Source organism: Argiope bruennichi, chromosome 4 (assembly GCF_947563725.1).
Source record: "Argiope bruennichi chromosome 4, qqArgBrue1.1, whole genome shotgun sequence".
NCBI classification, from domain to species: Eukaryota; Metazoa; Arthropoda; class Arachnida; order Araneae; family Araneidae; genus Argiope; species Argiope bruennichi.
The window spans coordinates 106,467,454-106,489,214 of record NC_079154.1 but is presented as its reverse complement, the minus strand read 5'-3'; the positions used below and the strand labels follow the sequence as shown (position 1 = coordinate 106,489,214).

At 28.6% G+C, this 21,761-nt stretch overlaps 1 protein-coding gene across 1 annotated transcript in view; it reads right to left on the bottom strand.

Moving 5' to 3' along the window:
- LOC129966376 (NPC intracellular cholesterol transporter 1-like) overlaps window positions 1-21,399 on the bottom strand; it is a 69,044-nt gene extending 47,645 nt beyond the window's left edge. Inside the window, exons 1-3 of the mRNA XM_056080798.1 lie at window positions 21,327-21,399; window positions 3,529-3,700; window positions 1,560-1,806 (exon numbers count right to left, since the gene is read on the bottom strand). Coding sequence (XP_055936773.1) covers window positions 1,560-1,806; window positions 3,529-3,700; window positions 21,327-21,386 — 479 coding nt within the window. The 5' untranslated portion in view covers window positions 21,387-21,399. The remainder of the gene's footprint in view (window positions 1-1,559; window positions 1,807-3,528; window positions 3,701-21,326) is intronic.
- Between the last annotated feature and the right edge of the window lie 362 nt (window positions 21,400-21,761).

The window sequence follows — 21,761 nt, the reverse complement described above, 5'->3', positions numbered from 1 at the left end:
ATGTTAACGTATATTCGGGCAGTCTGACAGACAGATTTCCTCTGAAAATTTGAAAGATATATACGAATTTTGTGTAAATTCCCTCTGTCTAATTCAAAGCGTTTTTAAATTGTCCTTTTCACAGACAGAAATTTTCCAAAGGATTCCGTGGAGATCCGTCAAATCTCGGATTCGGAGATTTTGCCGATTACAATACTTTCTTTATATTACGTATACGAGATAATATAAGGTTGAAAAAACAGCAATGGCCGAATGTACCAATTTTAGGCATTTCGAAATAATTCAGAGTACAAAACTTATCAAATGAAATAAACCTGCCTCACTCATAGACTTTGAATTGAGGATTAAGTTTTAACATGATATGTTGCAAACGAAAATCTTCTTTGGAGTTGCACCATTAAAGAAAGAAATTTTTTTTATCTGTTATTAACTTCGTAATTTTTAAAGTTACATAGAAATGTTGTTGTTTTTTATAATGACACTTGCCATCGACAAGTTCGCTGAAGTTATCAGCAATTATAAGCCAATGGAGCGTCTCTTGTTTTAATAGCGCCAACTAGGGCCAAGAGTACGTCTTAGCTACTCACGCATCACATTTACTTGCACAACCCCTTTTTACAAGGGGGCACATTTACACATCTCACAGTTGGAACAGATGGAGAACAACCATGCCCGAATCGGGACTCGAACCCAGGGCGCCCAGGTCATGGGGAAGACGCACTACCCTTATGCCAGGACGTCGGGGCAGAGAAATGTAAAGCTAATAAATAACACGATAATAAAATCCGTGACATTTTGGTAAAATAAAAATATTATTTCGGGAAATCCATCTTGTGGTTCTACGTCTAGGATTCCATTAAGCTCATTAAAGGATCAGGATACTTTAATTTTCAAGAAGACATGAAATATAAGCAACAAAACACGGCAGAAACGTGCACCAAGAGAGTACCTGAAGAAATAAACACCATATACAGAATCAACAAATCACTACTTAAATAAAAACATAGCACAATAGTAATAGATAACAAAAGGGAGAGTCCATTTCACGACCAAACTCCAAACACAGAATTTAGTTGCTTCACTCGAACTCATTTTAGTCTCTCGCCCTATATAGATTTGCAGTCATCGAAGCATCTAGAAGAATTAGAAATCTCGAGGCTTAATGGAGATATCATCTTTATTCATGCATTTTCTAGAAAATATTTGCAGTCAAAGTCGTTAAATGTTCAGTCAACTCGCCATATTGTTACCAGTTTTAATTCATAAGAGCAGGAGTCACTGACCTGATATTTTTCAAAATATCTGTAAACTTTTCTTCCTTACTAGTAGACTAACTACGCAGGGAAGCGATAGCAGATTTGATATACTATTTTGTTGAGAGAATAATAAATATCAAGTTATTATTGAAACTAAATACAATCAACATCACAACAAATGAATTCTTTCAAAATACACCTAGTAGTGAATGAATTAATAAATGTAAACAATTAGTTTTGCATGTCTTCGAAATATGCCATACTAATTACAAATACTATGAGTAAATGCATTGGTAAACTTACAATTTAGATACATGTATATTCAAAGATTTGATTATTTCTGATTTGTGGTCGCCATCATCAATGAAGGCTGTCTCGGTGACTTGCATGAATTGGTTCTGATAGGGTGCACAATTCGAGGTGCAAAGTAATTGGAGAAGATTTTGAAAGCATGATGGGCAACGAGAGAACCCTAGCGCTTCCAATAAGTCAATAGTTTTGTGAAGTTCACGCAGATGTGTCAGAGAGCAACAAACACGAGGGTTTTCATCTGTAAAAAGCAATTTTATTAATTTTTTATTAATACGAATATAATATAATCGAAATATATTATAAATTTACAACAATTCATGATATATGAAATAAAACTTACTTTTATTCTGCAAATGCCACTTTTTAATTGAGAAATGATTGATCGTTTATGTAATATTATTCTTGTTTCTATTCAATTTCTATAATTTTTATTTAAAAGTTTTTTCACTCATAGCTATTCTATCTTTCTTTCTTTTTCTCTCTCTTTCCCATACACAAACGTTCATTTTTATTATTAGCTGGCTTTGAAGATTAACTGGTTTATAGAGATAAATGGTTGTTAAAATATGTATTGTAGTTTTTTATGTAGCTTCTTCAGCAAAAAAGTTTTAAACTAAAATTTAATATATGTGTAAGATGAAACAGTTTAAATTCTTATGTAGTTCTGTACGATGTGCAATGAATACCCCTACTTCTCTATTAAAATATGAACTTTTATCATGCTTAAGGTCCAAAGATAATCAACACTTTAGAATTTGATTAAAAATTTAACTAAACGTAAAGCTGCATGCTTATAAATTATTTCTAATTTTACTAATAATAAAAATGAATGTTTGTGTGTATGCTAGCGCTCTACCGAAATGATTGCTTGACTTATAATCATTAAAGTTGGCCCATATGTACTTTGGAGGGTGGGAATATGACCTTCGGAGTGATTTAAAAAATACAAGTAGAATTTTTATAAATCAAAAATTATAAGAAATTTTACCGTTTTCCCATAATAACTATCAAAAAATATTAGTACCCAAAAATGGATTTTTACACCATTTTAAAAATTAAAAAATATCGTTTTAATGATACCAATTTAACAGATGTGTAGAGTTTTACTGGATTTTGGCAATCTTTTAAAACTTATTTTTTGTCTGTTTTTCAGCAATAGATTACTTTGTTCCTTGGAAGTTCAAATAATTTTCGTTTTTTGATGAAATATTTAATTTTAAAATAGAGGCAGAATACTAAATATTTGTGTATAGGAAATTTATTGTATGTGAGATCAATTTTTCGAAAATGTTGTAAAATACTTACATTTTTGAAATTCTGAATAAAATGGGTTAAAAAATTACCTATGGAACAAAAAATGCCAGTTAAAATAATTCTCTGAGTGTATTTCTGCTTGAACTAAGAAATAAGCTGTATTTCTATGCAATTTTTAAATTTTGGGATTCGAATGATAAATAACATGGAACTTTTAAATTTTATGTAAAACATTTAAACATTTGTAAAATATTGAGATTAATAAATTAAAAAAATATTAAAAAATGAACAAATTACTTATTTTGTAATTAAAAAATACAAACTATTAAGAAAATATTATAATAAATTTAAATAAAAATAACAATAAATTTTAATTTATAAAAGGATATTCATATGAAAATCTTAAGAATTTGAGAAAATAATATTTAATGATGTGAAATTGCGTTAAAACTTGAATTAGTCAAACATAAAAATCAATTTAAATTCTTAATGAATGAACTTAGGAATAAAATTCCAAAGGTTATTGAAAACTGTTCAGATATTAATAATGTTATTTAAAATATTGGATACTTTCGCCAAAACGTGACTTTTGAATGTAGACACTTACTTTAATGATGATTGTATTCATCTTTTTCTAAGCAATGAAATCTTAATTATTCTTCTCGATTATAAGAAAATTCAAAATTTTCCGTTGACTAAAACTTACCATAAGCATATTCTGGGCATAATTTTTCAAGAAATTGACCAGCAGTTACTTCGTCATCAAGAAGTACTTCCTTGTCCAGTGGTTCTGGTGGGCCGTTGGTGACATAGACTACAATTGTATCCAAACCTTGGCTAACATTGCAAACACAGTGATCATATTCTTTAGGTAAGATCTAAAACATTAAAATAGCACAATTTGTAGAATTTTTAGAAAAAAATTTAAAATAAAAATTAGTTTTAGAGCTTCCTTTAATAAACAGATTTTTCCTTAAAAGAAAAGAAAAATTTTAGTGGCATTATCATTCATTTCATTTATTCATTAAATAAAGATTTTTTCATTATCACCATTCATTGGTTTTTATCATATAATATTTTTAACCTGATATTGTTTTTGCTAACTCTGTAATAAAAAATAAAACTTTTTGGTCGATCTAAAAGATTTTCGCATACTCTCTATAAAGATGATATCACTTGCCTTCCACATAAAACATATGAATTTTGAGCAATGCCACGAGCACTACGAATGTTTTTTTTATTTCCAGAATACCACGCTAGTGTATTTTGTGCTTTACAGTGTAAAGAAGAAGCCTTATTGCACATTTTGAACACCTTTTTATCAGCTAATTGAAATCAGAAGTAGATACAAAACTATAATTTTTGTAACTAGATAATATAACACTTTTCATGTTGCATTTTTCAGTACAACATTTACAAGTACGCGAAGGTAAAGGCCAACAAGCAGTCAAACTATGGACAGATATAGTTCAAAATTTGATACAGGTACATGCTTTATAAGTTAAAGCCGACCACATAAATTTCACGTACTAAGTCCTTGTGCTTCGAAGTTGTTGTGCCCTTTTGTACTTGGAAAGATAGACAAAACTCATTTTGTCTATTTGAATATATTTCATTCAAAAGTTGATGGAAATCTATAAATTTGATTTTAAGTTCTCATATCAATTTTCATTTATCTAACTCGAAGCTAGTTTGAATTATCGCACTTGCAACAGAAGACATAATTCCACAAATGTGTTTTTCGAAGTCAAGAATGTTTGAATCGTGTAGATTTACCAATATTGCGATCAGGTCATCACAATATTTTAACTTAGTCTATTTTGAAAATCAGACAGTAGAAACATTAAGCATTGAATGCAATGAATATTCCTTGCATCTAATGTCTAATAGGCTGAGACAGCGAATAATTAACATGCTCTAATATATTAATTTATGATTTATTTCTTAAAATTTTATATTTGTTTCTTAGATAAGTTTATGTTATTGATTTGTATGTGTCTTTCTTAACATTTACAAAAATTTGATTCTTATGCATATTTATGCGCATGAATATTTCTCAGAAACTTATTTCAAAATTGCTTCGGAATTTTATTTAAATGGCTGTTGTACAAATTGAGCTTCTTCATTGTGTAAACAAAAATTAGTAGAATCTGTCTTTTTTTACCCTTTTTCTCTTACTTTTTATAATAAATGTTTCAAGGTTAGCATTCTATTTGAAAATGGGTGGGGATGTATGCATATTTCATATTGGAACATTATCATTCTATGAGCTTTCTACCTTTCCATCTTATCTTTCTGAACTCACATTTGAGAAGAAATAAAAACATGTTCGGGAAAAAAAAACCGTGTCCAAATGAGATATTAATCAAATATTAGTACACCACTTTTATATAGCTAAATATAAATTGGGCTTTAAAACTCCCTGTGCTTAATATTTCTTTATGTTGCAACTAGCTGATATACTTATGTGGCGGAAAAATGTGCAAATTTTCAAACACCTAGTTTTTGAAATTTTTATTAAAATGAGAATATCGGCTTTTAACTCAAAGACATTCATATGAACTCCTCAATATCCAAATCAGTGACGATAAGGGATTAAAATTAATATTTTACAAAATTAAAAATAATAATAAAAATCATTGCATAAAGCTAAAAAAAAATATTTTCCTTTGAAACAGTAGGCCAAGCACTTTTAATCTCTTTGGCGTAGGAAAAAAAAAATTGCTTATTTTCTAAAATTCTATAGGCGAGAAAAACAGTTTATCCTCACTGCACATGTGCGAGTAATTTCACATGCCACCAGAGGCCTTATTTCATTGCCGTAGGAAAAGAATCAATAACTTTTCCCCATCGGCGTAGGGTAAGAAGTAGAAAAATTCGAGGCAGAGGCGCGGACTGTAAATGCACGTAAACTAGTTTTTAATTAAATGAAAAAATCATTTGGTTAACTATCACGAAACGTTCTAAGATACATTCGCATGCTTCAATACCTCTGTATGTAAATTTTGAATAAAATCAGTCCATTTGTCTATGGAGGACACACACAAACGAACATTATCTATTATATATAAAAAAGAATGGCTTGTATATGACTCCGTCAACTGTATTCATCGTTAACATAATTCAAAAATATTTTTAAACATACGTTCTTCGATTAAAATTTCCTTGATTGAGATACTGTTTGAAAAGTTGAGTGCGGGTCGAGATGTAGTTTATTGTTAGTATAATAGGTCGATTCCGAAGAAATGAGTTCCAAATTTTCGAAATAGTTTATATACTAAATTTCCGCCTTTGGCGACCAGTTTGCTCTCCCATATTATTGACATTTTAGGGTGTTTAAATGTTAACGCGGAATGCATATCTACTAATTTTAACTCCATTTCATCTAACATATGATGCTATATATATATATATATATATTAATATATTAATATATATATATATATATATATATATATCTATATATATATATATATATCATCATATATATCATATGATATATATATATCATATGAGTTACACCTTACAAACCAAAATAAATTATAATAATATATAATAATAATACATTATAAATAAATATACATATCTCTAATGTTATTTCTCTGGAGATGCGTTTGAATTTCATGATATTAAGAATTAACTATTGCAAATTGTGTAATTCATTAAAAAATTGGTAAAAGTGTAGTTTAGTGTACCCCTTGCTGCGCCAAGGATGCCAAGTCGCCAATAAAGATGACGGACAAAATAAACAAACACTTCTGCGAAACAGTTATGGTTACCACTTTCTGTATTAAAATTATGATCTTTACTGATAAGTATTGTAATTTTTATTTTAATCTGTATCTGAGATTTTTATTTTTATTTTTTTAACCTTTGGGATCGCTATTACTACTTATCTTAACAGTTTTGAAATAAAGAAGTTTTTAAAACCGGCTGCCCGGCCTGTTGTGTAAAGAGCAAAATTTAGAGCATACGATGCCTTTCGGCGTCTGAAGAGGGCACCGGGCAAAATTTTTTAACCTGAAAAGAACATCCTACGGCTTTGCTAGCAGCGGTAACGGGAACCTAGTAGCTTCGCTAGCACATTGAGCATAGGTAAAAAAGGATTACGAGAACTACAAGGAATTCCATTGCAGAAGATTTTTAAAGTAAGAATTCAGACGATTTTTTAAAACGCATACCGACACTTAAAAATTGCAAAAGAATAAATATTTTCTGTTCGTATTCACATTAAAAATAAAATTGCAGTGTCTTATTAGTAGTAAAAAGACTTTTAATTATAATACAGAACTAAATTAAAATCTTTAATAGATATTTTTTTTATCATGTGAGTTGTTTTGGTTAGGGGGTTTTGAAACTCGAAATCGCATAAGCAATGAATAAAGTATAAATGGCAATTTTCATCAACATCTTTTAATCGCATATATTTTTTTTATCTGCTTTTACCAGTATTGCATTATTATTATGCATGCTTCTTTGAAAGCAGATGCGTTTTTAAAAGGTTGGCCTGCTTTTACCAGTATTGCTTTATTATTACGTATGCTTCTTTGACAGCAGATGTGTTTTTAAAAGGTTGACGTAGAACTATGACATCATAGCTGTTATTTCATCTCAAAATCGATTCGAGTTCCAAAACTTTGTTTGCCAGCTTGAAAAATTAAAATCTGGTTAATGACTTAATTAATTAAGACAAATAAGGATTTAAAAAATAATAATGTTCTCACATCTTAACTTGAAAGTTGCGGTCGTAGAATTCATTTTAATTTTTTATTATTTTTAATTTAACATTTTTCATAAAATAGTTGTAATTCATTCAACTGTGCCATCGCAAAAAGTAGTAATAAAAAACAAAACAGCATTAGGGTTGCTAGAAAATTGTTTCGTTGGGTTGCCATATTGGCGACAGACTCGGGGGGGGGCACACTAAACTACGCTTCAACCAAAAAATTTATTAAAAAATTAGAAAACGTAGTACAAAAAAAATGAACTTGATATAATTAAAACGGTAATGTAAAAATCATAAGAGCGAGTTTTAGAAGATGCAATCATCAATTTCTATATATAAGTCACAGTGATTACCTAACTAGCAATGGTTAAGCCTACTGTCGCATTCAATTTAATTTTGCTTGACGCCTGTTTCTTGATTCTTTTACACCATCTTTCTTTTAAATGAATAGAGTTGTAAGTGATTCCTATCCAGAACATTTCTGTTGCAGTTTCATAATTTTCTATGCAGTTTCATATATCCAGAACATATTGCAGTTTCATTAATTAGTGAAGCATTGAATTAAGTATAGCTGTGAAAACGTTCCATAAAGCAATCTGAAATGTTCATTTAGCGATTTGTTTGCATATATCCTTTGTCTTCCGACAGTATAAAACAAGAGCGATTTCTGTACTACATTCATTAGCACATTCATATATTGATAAGTCACCACAGCCTTGCAAGAGCATCCAATATTGGTGGTCATGTACGAGATTACAGACGAAAGATCAAATTTCGGTCAAAAATCAGTTAAAAAAATGTTTCAGATTAAATTAAAATTTGCAAATATGTTAATTAATATGCTACGAATTTCTTATATAAAAATAATGTTTATTCAAATGATACTTGAATTTTAATTGAAAGTAAACTTTTAAACATTAAAATAACTATAAATATAACTTTAATGCTGATAAATATCAAATACATTTACTCACATAAAAAAGTTGTTTTTTTCTCTAGGCATATATAAATTCTCTGGATACACGAAAACATTTTATATTTATAAAATAAGCATTTTATTTACAAACGAAGTATGAGAATAAAAAGGAAACTGAAGTAAGCATTTTTTTAAAGAACAATACAGAGTTCCAAACGATTTTTTGATATGCGTTGAAATTATTTTTTTCGAATGAAACGTTGCCAGTTGGGAATAGAAACTTTTCCTTGGATTATAAACAACAAAAAAACAAGGCAAAGTACGAATATAAATAAATAATGCAGTTAGTTGGTAATGAATAAGAATTTTCATTCTTCATTTTTATTCATTAATTTAGAAATTAATTCTACATTTAGTAATTTTTAATTGTGTAGAAGAACCAGAATGAACTCTGAGAAAAAGTGTATCTAACAACTCCATTAATAGGACGAATATTACTTTCACAAAACAACAAAATTCTTCTTTCAACTTGCACAAACAAATTCTACGTCCCATTCTCACCTAGATTTTTACTATCTGTGGCCTTGCAACTAAAATGCATCATAAGAAAGTTCAAAGTATGCAAAGCAAATTATCAAGAAATCATAAATGCATCATGGTTCATACGCAACGCTGTTCTCCATAAGAATTTAAAAATACCAAAAATTGAAGAGCATATTAAAGAACTTTCTAGAAATTTTTTAACCAACTAAGTAATATTAAAAACCATTAGAGATCAAATCTGATTGATTTACAACTCCTAAAAATATTTCTATCTATACATCATTACAATGAAAAAGTCATTCACGAGAAAAATGAAGTGAAATGAAGAAAAGTAATTTTCTTCGCTTGCTTTTACTTTGTCCGTGCCATTTATGCACATTCTCTTTTTTTTATGTGAAATGTGTGCATTAAAAAGGTGTTGCGTCTAATTTGAACATTATTTTTAAAGAAAGCAAGGAAATGCTTTGCAGATGGACTGATTATTTTCAATAATTCACCAAATTAAAGAAAAATCGGGCATATATAAAGGTTTAGCTAAATCAGAATATTTGTAAAATGAAACATTCTAGCGAGTGAAGCAACAACTATTAAACAGCACCCTATATTTAAATCTATTAAAAATCTTTCCCAATACTTATGCTTCACTTTACTTGCATTTTTAAACTATCATCATAACCAATAATAAAGAGCTAGTATATAACATTTTTGCTTTTCATTGTTTCAGCACTGGCATTAGTACAAAATGCTCTTATCCTTAATGATTCCTTTTTTACACTCAAGCTGGGTTCACACTCGGCCAATAGGCAGCGCATGCGTAGAAAGACTGAAAAATGCTGTTCGGTTCGTGACAAGTACTTGTTCCGACGGAACGACATGCTGTTGTATAGTATATTTTTCTTACTGCGCATCCATGAAAAAATTAATTATTTATCATAGTTTAATTCCAATATTTTTTTGTTCTTTGTTCTTTCTGATGAAAATTTTTATTTTTTATTTTATTTGGTATTTTTTTTTCTATAGTTTTCCAAATTTAGGTATATTGACCTTTTTTTATTTTACCATGTTTCTTTGAGTAAATATCCATCATTTTATTACGATACACAGTGAAATAAAAAAATTCAGAGACCCCCAAATGGCAGTTTATAGCCAAGTATGGAATGCCTGAATCTAATAAAATTATGGTAAACATAAATCAGTCCCTTTCTGCGCATGCGTTATCTTACTAGCCGTCTTATAACTGGCCGAGTGTAAACCAACTTTAATCTAAGTAGAAGTGATCTGGCACTAAGACTCACAAAAACATCCAATAGAGATGATTATCATAAAAACATAGACAACAAAATGTATTTTGGTTCTTGCACTATTAATAAATGAAATTGTTAATAAGTACAATGTTTCTTTAAGGGATTTATAGCAAAACAAAATTCATTTACATTTGAAATATTTTTTTTCATTAAAAAGTTGAGAGCATATTGAATAATATAATTAAAAACTGAAGATATTAATTGATAATAAAGTATGGATTCCATATAATAAATCTTCACAATTTATTATATGGAATCCATACTTTTCATATAATAAATCTTCAAAATTTATTATATTCAATCAATTAAACAAAATTTTGTATAATAATACAGTCAATTATATTTTTACATTACAGCAGTTTTATTAGTTTGATTTTTGAGTTTGCTATCCAAAACAGATTTCTAAGTCTGCATCCGAAAATTGGATAGTTTTTTGGATTTAAGTAGGAAGCTCGGGAAATTGCAGTTATTCAAATGACCAATCAAATGATATGCTGAACGTTATGTTAGCTTAATTAAATCAGGAGTAAATATTAAAAAATTTCAAATTAAAAAAAATATTCTTAACTTTTTCGAAATTTAAGTGAAATATTTTGAATTTCACATAATCGTGTGCAATATAAAAAAGAATAATTAATAAAAGTTTAAAATTAATGTCTATATTAATTTGTTCTTAAAAAAAATCTTTTTTTTTGTTGTTAAAATTAAGTCGAAGAACAATGGTTGTAAGTACTTTTATATCATTCAGAATTCAAGGACAAAAAATATTCTAAAAACGCCTTTCTAGGATTTTAAATGGTATCATAGTGTACAAGTTAGAAAAAAGTGGCGAAAATTAAGAATAAATATTTTGCATAAAAAAATACTAAACCCTAAGGAATTCTAATCCTTAACTGTTATTCTTGCGAGTACAATTATTTAATGTTTTCAGAGAACCAGTCGCCAGAAATACAGATTTTTTTTTCTCTTCCAAACTTAATTTTTATCGTTTTATTTTGAAAATCAATATCAGATATCTGAATGATATATGCAACAATTGAACATATCTGAATAATATCTGCTGAGTAACAATTATAGAATAAGATTATTATTTTTTTTATTCACGAATTCTGAGTAATTAAAACATGTTTATAGGCACTTTTCAATAGATTCTTAATGCCGAATTAAAAAAAAAATGCAGATATCGATAGAGTTATTACCTATAACGTGTCTATGTAGCAAATATGCATGTGAGATTCCTAAAATTTCATTAAGATTTTTTTTTTTTAAAAAAGGAAAAATGTATTTCCCATTTGTTTTTTTTTTAAATTTATTTCTGACCTAATTAAACTATCACAGAAATCGATATCAAATTGAAAGTTTTGCAATTAAAGTAATATCTTTTTAGTTAAATTCGAGAAACTGTTATCTTAGTTTTCACATCTGCTTCCCCTGAGTATTCATTAACATAACCTTGTACAAAACAGCGTAGAATTTAACACTTAAATCAATAAAATTGCTATAATATTTTTTTTGGTATCTTTGTATTTTCTTGACTATTTGATTATGCTATTTGCTAGATTTTTTTATTTGTTTATAAAAATAAGCTTTAAAATGTTAGAAAGTTCATTAATTTAATATTTTCTCAACACATTTCCCTTTCGGTCATTAAAGGCGGGACTATCTGATTAGGTATTTAACAAATTAACTCTTTATACATTGTAGGATTAAAACGGTTTTATGAAGTTAAAAAGAAGAATTTTAACAATTAAAACGCAAAAATGTACACCTTCTAAAGAATTTAAGATGATAATGGTAATTTAAATTGTTATTTATTATAATTAAAGTTTAATGTTTTTCAGTGGTTTAATTAAAAACTAAATTTTAACTACAATTCAAGCATTAGAAGAATAAATGTTTATTTTTCGCCTAAAAATATCAGTAATTTTACTAATTTAAATATTTATAAATTATTAATTAGATTTGAAATAATTTTGAAAGTTATCAATAAAAAATTATTTGAAAAATAATCGGCGATAAATATTGGAAAAGAAATATAGCGGGTAGAATTGAATTTTGAAGATGTGCTTAGCAGTCGCGTTCGATACCATAAAGCTGGAAAGCATTTTTACAACAGTGGCACCTTGCAAGTATTCAAGCTAAGCTAGAGTTTGGAAATTATTTTATAGGAAACGTTTAACTATTACGTTTTATATTTCACAGATTGAACATCTTAAAGCAATATACCAAAAATCATTTCGAACTCGAATTTTTATGTCTTCTCTCCTGTGAATAGAAAACTGGATGTAGATCATGTGAAAGTAAGAGAAAACTCAAAATATGTGAGGCTATTTGGAAAGAATAATTTTTCTGAAATATGGCATATTTTCATAACTGTGTCCTCTTGTGAAGAAGAATTTTAAACTGATATTGAATTTAGCGCTTATTTTGTAATTCTAATACATTTCTATATTAATATTCAATAGACAAAAGGTGTTATTTTCAGTTCTTTTGTTATTGCCAAATCCTGCTACGTGATTCATAGATTATGAAGATTTTATACATTATTATAACACAGATTATGTACAGGTGGTTATCAAAATAATGGAAACACCTGTGAATAAAAGTGATATTTTTGAATGCGTTTTGCAAGCATTAAAATATAATAATATCTAAAAGTTTTTTTTATAAATAACAATGTATATAGTCTGGTAGTATGTGTCAGTTTTATTGAAGTTCTGTAATTTTTGGATTTTCTTCCAAAGCGTAAAATCTCGGACCTCTCAGAGAGGCCAAATTGTAGGAGTACGTCTAGCTGGAGCAAGTGTGACCAAAACATCCCAACTTTTAAACGTTTCTAGAGGTGTCTAAAGTCATGACAGCATGTACACAGTGCGGCAAGACAAGCTCGGCAAAGTAAAATAGAGGGCGGAAATAGACGCTCAATGAAAGAGACCGGAATGTACTGTCGGATGAAGTGGATTGTAATGTCTAAAAAGCGAACAACTGCAGCAAAAGTGACCACAGAACTCAATACCCATCTGGATTCTCCAGTGATTACAGTTAGCAGAACCTTCATAAACGGATTATTTATGGCAGAGCAGCAATTCCCAAGCCACTTGTCACAGATGTTAATGGTAAACGTCGTCTACAGTGGTGTCACACTCACAAAACCTGGTCACGGTGGGCTGGTGGTAAAATCTCGGCTTGTGAACCGTAGGATTTCAGGTTCGAGACCCGATTCTACCGAAGAACCGTCGTGTAAGGGGGTCTGTTGCACATGACAAACGTCCTCCCGCTGGTGTGGTGTGGAGAGGGGGGTGCCAGCTCAAGTTTGTCCTCGTCATCTGACCGTGGTTCAAAATGACGAGGTCCGTCCCAAAATAGCCCTAGTGTTGCTTTACAACGGGACGTTAATATAACTAAACTAAACTAAACTAAAATAAACACTCACAAAACCTGGTCGATTGATAAGTGGAAAAAAGTAATATGGTCTGACGAATCGTGTTTCACACTTTTCCTTACAACAGGGCGTATGCACTTTTGGAGGACACATGCAAAAGTGTATGATTGTGATTCTCTCCTTCCAACTGTCAAGCATGGATGTGAATCTGTCATGATATAGGCAGTCATGTCGTGGTTTTCTGCTTGACCAATCATAACCCTGAAAGGAGAGACCACCGGTGAGAAGTATTGAGAAATTTTAGCTGACCAGGTCCATCCTATGATGCAAACTTTGTTTCCTGCAAGAGATGGAATTGTCTAGGATGATAATGCACCTATCCATGCAGCAAGACTTGTCCAATTATGGTTGATGAACGCGAAGATGAAGTTAAATATCTGCTTTGGCCGGCGCAGCCATCCGACCTCAATATAATTGAACCGTTGTAGTCTATTTTAGAGCGTTCAATACGGAATCGATATCCTCCACCGGTATCTCTACCAGAACTTTCACAATATCTCCAGAAAGAATGGTACAATATTCCTCTAAATTATTCAACACTTGTATGAATCGATTCCTAGACGAATCCAAGCTGTGTTACATGGAAAAGGCTGTCCTACATCATACTAATAAATTCTTTATAAATCTAAGGTGTTTCCATTATTTTGATAACCACCTGTATATTATTTATGGAAAGACTAAAATCATGCGTTGTGTAAAATTAGATAAATATCCCACTTAAATTTTAGCTTAATTTAGCCTATATTAACTTCATTCTAAAATATTCTCTTATTTCCTTATCCGATTACGGCTTTTTTATTAAATTAGTTCCAACAGAAGCTCCTGTAAAATTGCTGAAGTCGACCAGTTCCCACGCTCTGAGTGAAGGGATAAAAATTGTCAAGCCAAGCACATTCTTTTTAAAAATCCCTATAATTCCCTTACCTAAATCGGCACATGTAAAGAAGTTCCTATCAAAATCTCACAGTATATAATCACGGGGATAAATATTTAATTTGCTTTTCCTCGTTTCGATCTTGTGTCGTTCTGTGTTGATGTGCTCGTCGCTTCTGCTTGTACATAATTCATGCGTTCCGGGATGAAATAAACGAGAAGTTTAAATTTCGAACGTGTCATCTGTTTTCGGCTATATATAACGAAAAGAAAGTTCAGATTTTGTCCAATAGGGAGCAAATCTACGAGCTGTGAAGATACATAGTTTATTTTTGAAAAGTATTAGAAAAGTAAAAAGTTTTTAAAAAGTAAAAAGTTTTTTTTAAAGCGAAAGTGTGAAGCCATTAATATGAAATAAGATAACGAAAAAAAAGTGAATTGAAAATTAGCGTACAGTATCATTTTCAATAACATATACAAAGAAATAAATATAAGTCACAAATTCATACGAAATAATTTTACTGATCATGTTGCATGATAATTTTGGATACATGGCTCGCCCATTTCTCTCTAATTACATGTATTATAAACACAGACTCAACAGCAATGTGCGCCTTATATGATAGAAAACTGAAGCATGTTGTTAAAGCGAGTTCGCAAATTGCACAGACTAAGTCAATGGCAAAGTGTGCCGACGTGCTCTGATTGGTTTAAGCCTTGGCATCTTTTTGACAATGTTTTGCCAAAAAAATGCCATACCGAAGTATATTTTTATAAAAATAAATAAAATTTGTGAATTTCCCACTCCCCGCCTATTTTTTACTGTTTACATGTTATATTAATCTGGAACATATATACGGCAGAAAAGATCAAATCCTGAAACCTAAATTCAGGAAATATAAAAATTAAAATTTATTAAAAATATTTTGTGTGTGTGTTTTTTTTAATATTATTTTGATATAACTAAAAAAATTAGCTTCGAAATCACATATTCCGTTAAATCTTACATAATTATACGTTTTGGGCATTAAGTAATCATCTCCCCATATGCTGTTAATGGGAAAGTAACAAACGCTCCGCAACAAGTTTCAATGACTGCATAAATTATCTAATAAAAGCACCAAAATCATAGAAAAATAAGAAATTTAATTGCTGCATCATATGTTGAGTAATTACTTTCATTTAGTTTTTATACTTCTCTGCATAAACAACATTAGTTACTTGTATTACTAGTATTATTAGTAATATTTATTATTATTATTAATAATTAGTATTAGTAGCATTACTAGTAATATTTAGAGAAAACAATTATATTAATAAAAATTAGATCGTGTTGCTATTCACTCGTATCTTCCATAAAACTAATGAAAGGTACAAAGTGTGAGCCAAATAAGCGAAAACTACATTATTATGAGTGCAAAACATTGCCAAAAAGATGCCAAGGCTTAAACCAATCAGAGAACGTAGGCATTCTTTGCCATAGACTTAGTCTGTACAATTTGCAAACTCGCGTTGTTAAATGCTCTCTCTCTCTTTCTCTCTTTTTTTTAGACAGTTAAGAATGAAAGATCGTGCTGATATTTGATAGAAGTGCAAACTGTGATAGATCATTTTTACTTCCTCGTATGCAAAGTTTAAAAATAAAAAATATTTTTAATCGTCAAAAATTTCAAACTTGAAATTTTTATGAATCTCTACGTTTTAGAGACCGAAAAACCAAAAAGCCTTTACACTATTCCTAACTTATGAATTTGTTATTGCTTGTTCGACATTTACAGTCTTAATTTCTTAAGTTGTTAGATATCTAGTTACTGCAAAAATCTTTAGACGAGGACTTATAACTTAAAAAAAAATAGTTTCTTTGTACAAATAGTCAATCAGATAAGCATTGCTATTTCTTTGGTAAAAAGGTTTGAACGAATAAAGTTTTAAATAACATATAGTTAATATCAGACGTAAAAACTGTTTAAAGGAAAATTTCTGCTGTTGTTTCTTATGGTACTTGCCACGGACAAGCCCGCTGATTTAAGCCTGAGGGAGAGCGTCTCTTGTTTTTATAGTACCGCCAACCAGAGCCAAGAGTACGACTTTGCTACTCACGCATCACTCATTCGCTTGCACAACTCCTTTTTACAGGAGGGCACATTCGCACTTCTAACAGATAGAACAACCATGCCCAAACCGGGACTCGAACCCGGGACGCCCAGATCACGGGGAAGATGCGCTACCCCTACGCCAGGACGCCGGCTGAAAATTTCTTCCTATAATAATATGCAGAAAAATTCCTAATAACTATTTTTATGTGAATTATTATTTCAATAGCGTTATTTGCTCTTTATCTACAAAAAAAAAAAAAAAAAAAGGAGATGATATTTTCTTCCGAAATCTAATTTCTACATGAAAAAAAGTGCAAATTTTTGTGCAAATTTTTCTATAAAAGTTATGAGAAGTATGTATGCTTCTTCTTTTATATAGAAGTACTTCTATGTTGCATATAGAAGAGAACCTAAAGGTAAAGGCAAAGGTCCTCTTGCATAGAAAATAATGACATTTAAGTCATGTATTCTGTATTGTTTTTAGGTAGGAATAAAGACTTGAAAATCTATTGAAACAAAATGCGCATGTTTAAATTCTTTAGTCTTTGCATTCAAAATTTTGACTAGCAATAAGAAATAAAATTTGGCAAACATGCTGTTCAATTTTGCAAAATTTTAAAAATTTTGCAAATTTGAATTAGTTTGAAGAAGAATATATATTTAGATCATTGAAATTGTCTCATTTCTTATACCTAATAATTTTTAGGATTTCTGTGTTGATATATTTCTCATTGTACAAGCAAATCCAATCAGACAGAATTTTCTTGAATAGATTTGGTTCAAAATTTGAATGCAATCTACAAATTTGATGTAAAATCCATGTACCAATATTCCTCTTTCTAGCTCAAAGCAGTTTTCGGTTATCTAGACATCAGCCTTTCTTTCAGTTCACAGACATCATTGAAAAAAATGTGCTTTTGGGATTTAAGAAAATTTGAAACTTGGAAATTCGTAAAAATCTTGAGTTTGAATCTTTTTACGATTTGTAAAATTCGTAAAAATCCCGAGTTTGAATCTTTTGACGATTCGTAAAATTCGTAAAAATCTCGAGTTTGAATCTTTTGACGATTCGTAAAATTCGTAAAATCTCGAGTTTGAATCTTTTGACGATTACATTAATTTGTATACTTGACGATTACATTATTTGTATAATTAATCATTGTATACTTGGTATAAGAAAAAGTAAAAAAAAAAAAAAAAACCCAGTTTGCTACGCGCGGTTAACTAAAATCCTATTGTTATTATTAGACGACAGTTTTTTTTTTTCCTTTTCGCCAAGTTTTCTGAAAAGCAAAAACCCTTTAAGATATTTTAATTCAAATATATTGATTTAAAAAAATTAAAAGATGAATACATTTTCGTCAATCAAAATTCGCGATTTGTGTGTCTATTAATAAAATGTATTGTTGCATTTCTTTTAATACCTGAACTACTTTAGAATTACAATTTGTAGAAATATAAATATTTTTCTTAAGTCTATATACTAAATTGATCCATTATCTCATAACGTATTTGCGTTATGACGTTTGGAGACAAACGGAGAGATATAATTCCAAGAAAGACTTTTCTAGCGCTCTTGAAATTTTTAAACTCAGAATTTCATTAATTTCCAAGAATGAATTTCCGTTGATTGAATTATTTTTCTTTCTTAAAAGTAAAAATGGAAAATACTTTAAAAATCTCGTAGAAGCTTTATTTGAGTTTATTAACAATAAGAAGCTTTATTTGAAATATCATGTATCCGAAGAATTAATGCTTTGTGTTTATGAAGACTGACCGTTAAAAAAACATAATTAATTTAATTTAATATTCCTTCAATTTGAAATCCTTTGACTTAACATTGAAATCTGAAAATGTATTTATAAATATGGGACATCTAATGTGATCTTATATAATCAAATGTTCATTTTATTAAGTTATACAAAAAATATTTGATTTTTATGAATATGTATTTAATATATATCAAAAGTAATGAAATACATATAAAATTTTTTAATATTTTTGTCTTTCTATTAAGATAATATTTTAGCAAGAATTCATACAGCATTTTGATCCAATTTAAAAGATAATAATAGTTAAAGCATTTTTCAATTGTAATAAAGGATTACAATTACAACATGAAATATTCTTAATCTTAAAAAATGAAAAAATATGATTCCTTTAAAGAAAATCTATGAATTGTTCTTCAAATCTACAAACACATTTTAAATTCCCTGTAAAAAATTCCGTTATATCTGCTATTAAAAGATCGCAAAGATAATATTAACATAATTTAAGTGGAATTTTCTTACTACAAATTGTCTTAAATATTTTTTTAAAGTTCAGTGAGAGAGTCGTTTAATAAATGACATTGAAATTTATTGACAGAGTTAAAAAAAGTTATTAATGGAATTGAGTCCGAAAACTTTTTATCATAATTTCTAGGGAGGAAAAAAAGAATTAAATATGTTTTTAGAAAAGTTTATAATTCATAACAAAATAATTTACGCTTTGATGTATTAAAAAATGAGATTTTTATTTTAGTATTGAAGAAAAGATTTTCGAATTTCAGTTTCTCCCATACTAGCGAGACGAAATTTCATCAAAAAACAAAAACTTTAATATGAATTTCTTTCACTATAATTTCAATTCTGCGATAAATTATAATTTCAATAATTCGGAAAAAGTAATTCCAATGAGTTTTTTTTCCCATTATAATATGCAATACAAAGTGCTCATGTATGGGACACAGAAAATAGAAATCTGAGTACTCATTGCGTTTACAGCCTTGCCAATTAACATTTTTAATAGTGAATATGCGAGAAAAGTCTGGAGATACCACTCTTATTGGTTTGGAATAAAGGTGAAAATGCAGACAGTAAGATGAAGAAAGAGATGCCAAACTATAAAGCATCAAAATATATTCAAGTAAATTCGATGATAAGATGACCGTTTGCCATATTATCATCGAAGCCCAAAGTTTTTTCCCAATTTTTATACTTTAGTAATATTTAAGAGTTTTACTTCAAAATATATTTTCAAAGAATTTATATTTTATTAATTAATAAAATATAAAGATATTTATATAATATAAAGATTCAATTTAAATATAAAGATAATTTATATAATATAAAGATGCAATTTATGTAATATAAAGATAATTTATATAATATAACGATGCAATTAATTTTAATAGCATCTTTATTTAAAAATTTCTTTCTTAAGGAAAAGGCTATATTATTTTAAAATGCTGCATCAATGAATTAGAAAATTATTCTAGTTAGGTCATCTATAATAAAACAAGAATTTTAAACTAAAAAAAGGAAAAGAAAATAATACAAGAATTCCCCCGACAAATTCATCTTTTGAAGTCACCAATTTTCAGCATTCTGAAAGTTTTTATAGAATTCAACGAATTATATCATTTTTAAATTTCGAAACTTAGAGTGTTGAGATTTGCCGATTCGAAAAAATAAAAAAAATAAAAAACTCTACACTGATGAGATATTTATTTGAGAATATGAAATGAAAGTCCTGACTTTTGATTGAAAAATCAATTAGTAAATTTCTATTTTGAATTTCACGTTCCACTCATAAAAAAATAAAAAGTAATAAGGAATATAATTCTATAAAATTTATTGGAATAAAAAATAGGACAAAGGAAATATACTTTATAAGAAAGCGATTCAAATATTATTAATGGTTTAAGGGATCTTTTTCTTGTTCCAAATAATTTTTAAAAACAGTCCAAAACTTGTGTATGATTAATAACTTTCTTTTTTATTAAATGAACAATCCGAAGCAAATAATTCTCAGTGTTCATCTATAAAATTGTCTAGAAGTTTTTAAAATTTTACCATTCGATTTCGTAGAATCGAGAATATATTTATTAGCAAATTACAGCATGACAAAAAAAAAAATATCAGAACACAAAAAAAAAGGAATTATAGGAAAAATAGCATTTAAGGAATATTGATTCTGAATTATAAAAACATAAAAATTAATACTGCGTCTTTTGCTTAAAATTTGATGCGTGTGTTCTATGATATCTTACTAAATAATTATTTACTGGAATATTACTATATGTATACTGATTTTATAAAAACACAGTTTATTAATCAATTCAAATAATTTCCTGAGGTTAAGTTTTGTATAACTTTACAAAAAATTTCCTAAGAAATATCTCGTGCATTCAAAGTAATTTATATAATTTTTTCAAAAAATAGAAAATGTAGAAACATTTTCATCATTAAATATAAAATTTCATTTATCGATAGAGCATCGTTTCGATAAATGTTTGAATTTTCTTGAAGACCAAACTACATCGTCTACAATAATTTTATGTAACTCTACTTAGTGTTCTAAGTAGTAAAGAAAAACCAATTTTATAATAAAACCTTTGAGTTTTATTTTGATTTAGCTGCGATTTTCTGTTCATGTTTTTAACTTCGAAAGTTTTTTTTTAATATTTAATATGGCATTGAACAATAAAAAGTATCGAACGTTTATAATTACGAAAGTTCATAATTATAATTTATTTGTTTTAAAAAACGTGATTGCTTTGTGTGGAATGTATCACATTTAAATGAAGAATAATTCAGAAACATTTTAATTTTAAAACTTACCTCCAATAAAGTTTCAGAAAACAAAGTGATGAAAATACTCGTTAAGAAAATCAATTTCATTGTGCCTTTCTCTGCTTTTAGAATACTAGTGGAAGATGATTAAAAATATCTGTCTTAAATTATAAATGTAGTAAGATAAAGGAAATGAATATATTGAATACATTACCATTTTACTTGAGATTATATGGAGATAACTTCAGGATAATTTTATTCTTTAATCAGATATAAGATTTCCAGCAAATATTTTTCAATCTTGACTCTTTATTCTTTTGTTACTTATTACTCACTCCTAAGAACTTTTTCTCAACCCTTGAGTAAAAATGGATTCTTCCGACGTGTCGGAGAACATGGAAATTCCTTAATCTGAAGAATAGATTTATGCACCAGAAACCGTCTAGACAATGTAATAGTTGTCTTCAAATAAAAAATTCTTAT